The sequence below is a fragment of the Priapulus caudatus genome, unplaced genomic scaffold, assembly GCF_000485595.1.
Source record: "Priapulus caudatus unplaced genomic scaffold, Priapulus_caudatus-5.0.1 Scaffold12, whole genome shotgun sequence".
In the NCBI taxonomy this organism is placed as follows: Eukaryota; Metazoa; Priapulida; class Priapulimorpha; order Priapulimorphida; family Priapulidae; genus Priapulus; species Priapulus caudatus.
Genome location: NW_014577073.1, coordinates 1,023,159 through 1,028,706, shown reverse-complemented (window position 1 = coordinate 1,028,706; position 5,548 = coordinate 1,023,159). Strand labels below are relative to the sequence as shown.

Below are 5,548 nucleotides of genomic sequence, written 5' to 3'. Positions count from 1 at the left end.
TGCCCGCGGCAGCCGTCAGATATACGCCGGCTGCCGGGCATATACCGGTAGCCACTGTGTATCAAATAGTGACTAGGGTACGTTCCGGTATACCGGACGGTACCCAGGGTACGTTCCGGCAGTATCCTGGGGGACATAGGCCCTATGAGCAGTAGGCCTGGCACAGTGGCGGTTAGCTCTTGTACTATAGCCCGCGTACAGTGGCCGCTGGGCGCTGCGCCAGTGGCAACTGTACGCGGGCTATACTACTACTAGTAGTAGTACTAGTACTAGTAGTAGTAGTACTAGAGCTAAGTGGCGGTCAGACAGTAGATTGGCTAAGATTGCACAGGCAGATACGAATGCGTCACCATTGAATCAATGTGTTGCACTATGTATAAGTCTATTATACAACTGTGGAAGTCTATAAATGTATAAACATGCAAAAATATCCGGAACATACATTATAATGACAAAGCAAATGTCATAACACAACAACATTTCCCGCCATTCGGCGCTGCTGTCGGCGGATACGCGGCGCATTACCCGCGTCCGTTTAGTGCTGCCACCCCATCAATCAATTTTCATGCTGTTATCGATGTAATGTATGCTTTAGTAAATAGTAGTATCGAAATAAATAGTAGTATCGAAATAAATAGTAGTATCGAAATAAATAGTAGTATCGAAATAAATAAATAAATAAAATAAATAAAAAATCATTGCCAGTACCGTACCGTAAAACTATTATAATATGAAACATAGTACTGTATATAATACTATTACTAGCTATTGTGACAACAGACACCTAGGACCTCTATCTATTTCTATGGCTATAGTACCATTGAAATAGATATATAGTTTTCTAGTAGTAGTACCATTTATCAAAGGAGCTATATAAAACATTTTTGCCATTTTTAATAGAGTTACAGGTATAATATATAGCTATGTACCAGCGGTATGCATTTTATATAGCCATTTTAAATTGAGCTATGTACTCGATACAATTGCCATTCATCAGTACGCAAATGCTGAGTTATGGAGGGTATAACACGGTGATATTTTCAAAAAACATTTTCCGGCCATATCAAAACGTATTTTCAAGGCTGTAGCTTACGAATATTTTGTGTGAGATGCCACTATAAAATTATAATTTCACCAACAGATGGCAGTCCGACATCATTTTTAATTTTTTTATGAAACTAACTATGGTTGCGCGCGGTTGCAATGCGGTATATACGACACAAAGAGACGGCCTCGTTTGTAGACTTGCATCGCTAGACTGTAGACAGCTCTGCTAGTACAAATGCGGTTCATGTCAGGTGTCATGAATGTATAGGCCTACACGCCGCGCTTTTCAATTTGCTTGTGTTCTGCAGAGAACCCAGAGCCGACAGAAATTGCAACAAGCAAACGTATACGTCACCGCGAACATAGCTATATACTATGTAATGTATAATATGAATAGTATATAGGCACAGATGAGTAGAAACATATAAACATGTATACGAAATTACGGAGGATTAGTTATTGCAGGATGTTGTCATTTAACTACTTAACATTGGAAGTAGATACTATAAAATGAGTTTAATGTTATTAATATGAGCACTGAATCAGACGGAGAATAAGAAGGATCTGTAGCTATACCAATTACTAACACACGCACGCATGCACGCACGCACGCACGCACGCACGCACGCACGCACGCACGCACGCACGCACGCACGCACGCACGCACGCACGCACGCACGCACGCACGCACACACACACACACACACACACACACACACACACTCACGCTTGTTATCTATTACTGCAACGAAATAAACGTTCCGATGGCAACCACAATGGGAATTTTTATAATTTTTGTATTCGTTAAATATAAACTTGTTTTTATATTTTTGTATTTGTTAAATATAACATCTACTGAATGCGTTTTAATATGTTATATAAATCTTTGATAACATACGCAAGCGACGGCAAAATTATTGGTATCTCGAATTGGCTGTCTATATAAAGTAAATTACATTACGTATGATTATATGGATGTTCAATAACGGTTCAAGACGTAAAGTAAGTTTGTTACAGCGTGTGCTGATATGAAATATTTAACGGCGTAGACCTTACTAAGCCGATATGTCGTTTTCAAATATAATTCTCTGAGAAAAAGAAGCGTGGTTATATTCTTCATAATAGAAGGGAGGATATATGTACACAGCTATCAGTTATAACACGCCGTAACCAGATATTGCCGAGCGTTTATTTACACTGTCGATGTATTTTGTCGTTCATCATTAAGTGATGTAATAACATAATCTACTAACGGCATTCACGCACAAGCATAAAAAAATTTCTATCCAGCCTTCGCATGCACAATTCTTTTATGTAATATGTTGTATGTTACTTATTATTGCAATGCAATCAAAGCGTGCCTAGAGAATATCGCCATGGCCCTTAAATTCACGCTTGCAAAATCCGTCAGTCGTATAGTAAGAAATATTATTAATAATGAATAATGAAAACATCGGCACATATGCTATCATAGACACAACGCGCCGCGCTCCCGCGACTGCAACGGCACACACACACACACAGCACGCAACGAACGCACAGCAAGGCGCGACGCAACAGCACGCACGACACCATACAGACACCGGTACAAGACAACACAGGCCCGCACACGCACACGCACCGCGACGCACACGCACACGGTACAGACACATCAGCCACACGCGCGACGCACACACACACACACAACACGCCGGCGCGCGCTGCGTGCGCACGCACGCATGCACCGACAGCAGCCACGCACGCACGCAGGCGCACGTACACACACCACACAGCAGCCACGCCTGCACGGCACGTAGCACCACACGCAGCACGCACACTCACAACCACACGACACACACGACACACATTTCACACAACAGACTTTACACAACACACACACACACACACCAGACAGCACGCACCACGCAACCCACGCATCGCAACGCACGCAGCGTACACAACACCGCTGCACACGGCGACACGCACGAACGCAGACACGAACACACAACACACACACACGCAGCACCAGCACACAACACACACACACACACCACCACAACTACACATACACGTAGACAGGCACGCACACCCGCGTCAGCACGACGCCGACACCACACGCACACGCACACGCCACACGCACAGCGCGCGCACCACACACCACAACACACACCAACACACACAGTGACACACATCACATATATAATATATATAATATAATATATATATATATATATATAATATATAAATCGTCAGGGCTCGTTAAAATTGCAACGCGTTCGCTAAAATTATAGAACTACTCCTAATAAAGACATTTGCGTTTCCAGACGCACTCTGAATTTTCGATTACTTGTCATGCCAATATTATTTCCATTGTTCGTTGTTTGCCGAGGGCACGCGAGGGGCCATGCCTAGTGGCCTCCTATAATCGGCACTACTACATTTCACGATTGTTCGATAGGAATGAGGACAGCGGTATAATCACCTTCGCGATACATTTCTGCTATTTGTTCATGTGGCGATTACAAGGGGAGACCACGCGGCGTTTGCTAGAAAATTGCCGTTTGAAATCGCACAGGCGCGGATGCAAGGAAATGGTTCGATGTTGGTACTTGTGAAAGTGTGACAAAGTGTAAGCGGTATAGGAAATGAGGAAAGAAAGAGACGGAGCGTATGTGTGTGGTATATGTGTGTAAGTGTATGACGCGCACGTGTGTATGTTTATGCGGGCGCGCACAGTGTCTGTACCTACGCGCGCGTGTGGCGTGTGTGCATGTGTGTGTGTGTGTGTGTAGTGTGTGTGTCGTGTGTGTGTGTGATGTGTGTGTGTGTGTGTGTGTGTGTGTGTGTGTGTGTGTATGTGTGTGTGTGTGTGTATGTGTGTGTGTGTGTGTGTGTGTGTGTGCGCGCGCGCGCGAGCGAAATGAAAATAGAAGAATGAAGAGGATAGGATCGAGGAGAGAAGATATAGGCGAGGTGCATTTATGATTTATGATAGATAGATAAATATATAGATAGATAGATGGATAGATAAATAGATAGATAGATAGATGGATGGATAGATAAATAGATAGATAGATAGGTAGATAGATAGAGAGAGAGGTGGGGGAAGGAGAAAAAAAAAGAGCGAGAAGTATAACTTCAAAAGAGAACGGCGTGCGAGAGAGGCCGGTAGTGGGTGGTTTTGGGGACATATATTATGTATTATTTATAACTATATGTGTATCGTTGGTTTATTACGTAATCGTGATTGGCAGTTTCGACAGCACGGTTTTTAAATACGCAAAAGCTCATCAAGTTCATTGTAGTTCTGTACGTTGTAAAAAAAGTTACAGCCACGTAAACACGTATAATATAATATAACTAATATAATAAAAATAAATAGCGATTCATCCGACGATGTAAATGTGTCTAATTGGACGAATGAATATTGCTAAACGAATGGAATGATACATGGCATTGACTAATCGTCAATCTACCACGGACCGGTAAAAACTACGAACAAAAGATCAGTGGTTCTTGCAAAAGCACGAGACTGTGTGGACAGCTTGCAAATCTGCACCAATTTAATTAATTACCACTAACTGAGATGAGATTAGATCGTAGGCGAAATTAACGAAATTGAAATAATGGCCTTTACGCTGTTTGTTTACTATTTACTTTTGCTGTTTGCACATAGTAAGCTTGACCACAATGAGCTAGTCTGACTCTCAACGTTCGTCATACAGAGTAAGGACAAAAGGAAATATGTACAGGCTCACAAGTCCGGCGGGAAATGGAATTCAAAATAGACTATACACAGACAGAGGCAGGTGTGATAATATACAAACGACGTCAAGGCGAACGGAAGGAACAGTGGCGTAGTTCTAATAGTAAAACCTTTACAAGCGAGCAAAGTGGATAAAAACGAGGAAAATGTGTACGATCTCAAAGCCTAGACTGAAATGCTTGACGCCAGTCTAATATTTCGAGGCGTAGAAATGCAACGCTGTTGAGTAAACGTTCTGTTCAGCTATCTATCAAATTCGACAAGCGAAATGAACAAAGCCAACATTTGGCATCTGTTGCCGCAGTGCGAGCTGCCGCCTTTTAACAGTAGCTAATTGTAATTCGAGTGCCGCTTGTGTACCTTTGCTTCAACAAGAACCGTACGCTCCTCCATTGCAGTTTTTCGGAAGCAAGACTTCCAATCATCATTCACACGAATGGCATTGTCATGACGTTAACCCCAGCCTGTCCACTGTGGTCCATAGGAAGTTATGCTGTGCCCGAACTGAATGTAATTGGTCAATACAAAGAGAAAGCGTGTGCAGGAGACAGACATAAAGAGCGAGAGAGAAAGAGAGATAATAAGATAGCTTGAGCGAGAACTAGAGAGAAGAGAGAGAGAGAGAGAGAGAGAGAGAGAGAGAGAGAGAAAAGAGAGAGAGAGAGAGAGAGGAGAGAGAAAGAGAGAGAGAGAGAGAGACCGACAACAGAAGACAACACACACCACACACACACCACTACACACACAACACACAGC

The 5,548-nt window shown here is 42.8% G+C and overlaps 1 protein-coding gene across 5 annotated transcripts in view; it reads right to left on the bottom strand.

The window, feature by feature from the left end:
* The window catches only part of LOC106808002 (PC4 and SFRS1-interacting protein-like), a 23,553-nt gene that overhangs the window by 12,032 nt on the left and 5,973 nt on the right, over nucleotides 1–5,548 (bottom strand). For 3 of the 5 annotated variants that reach the window (XM_014810542.1, XM_014810559.1, XM_014810573.1), the window contains exon 1: nucleotides 94–152. The exons of 1 other annotated variant lie outside the window; for it this stretch is intronic. In XM_014810542.1, coding sequence (XP_014666028.1) covers nucleotides 94–137 — 44 coding nt within the window. In that variant the 5' untranslated portion in view covers nucleotides 138–152. Of the gene's footprint in view, nucleotides 1–93; nucleotides 153–442; nucleotides 510–5,548 lie in introns of those variants that run through there. One more of the 5 variants, XM_014810549.1, reaches the window with a different exon arrangement.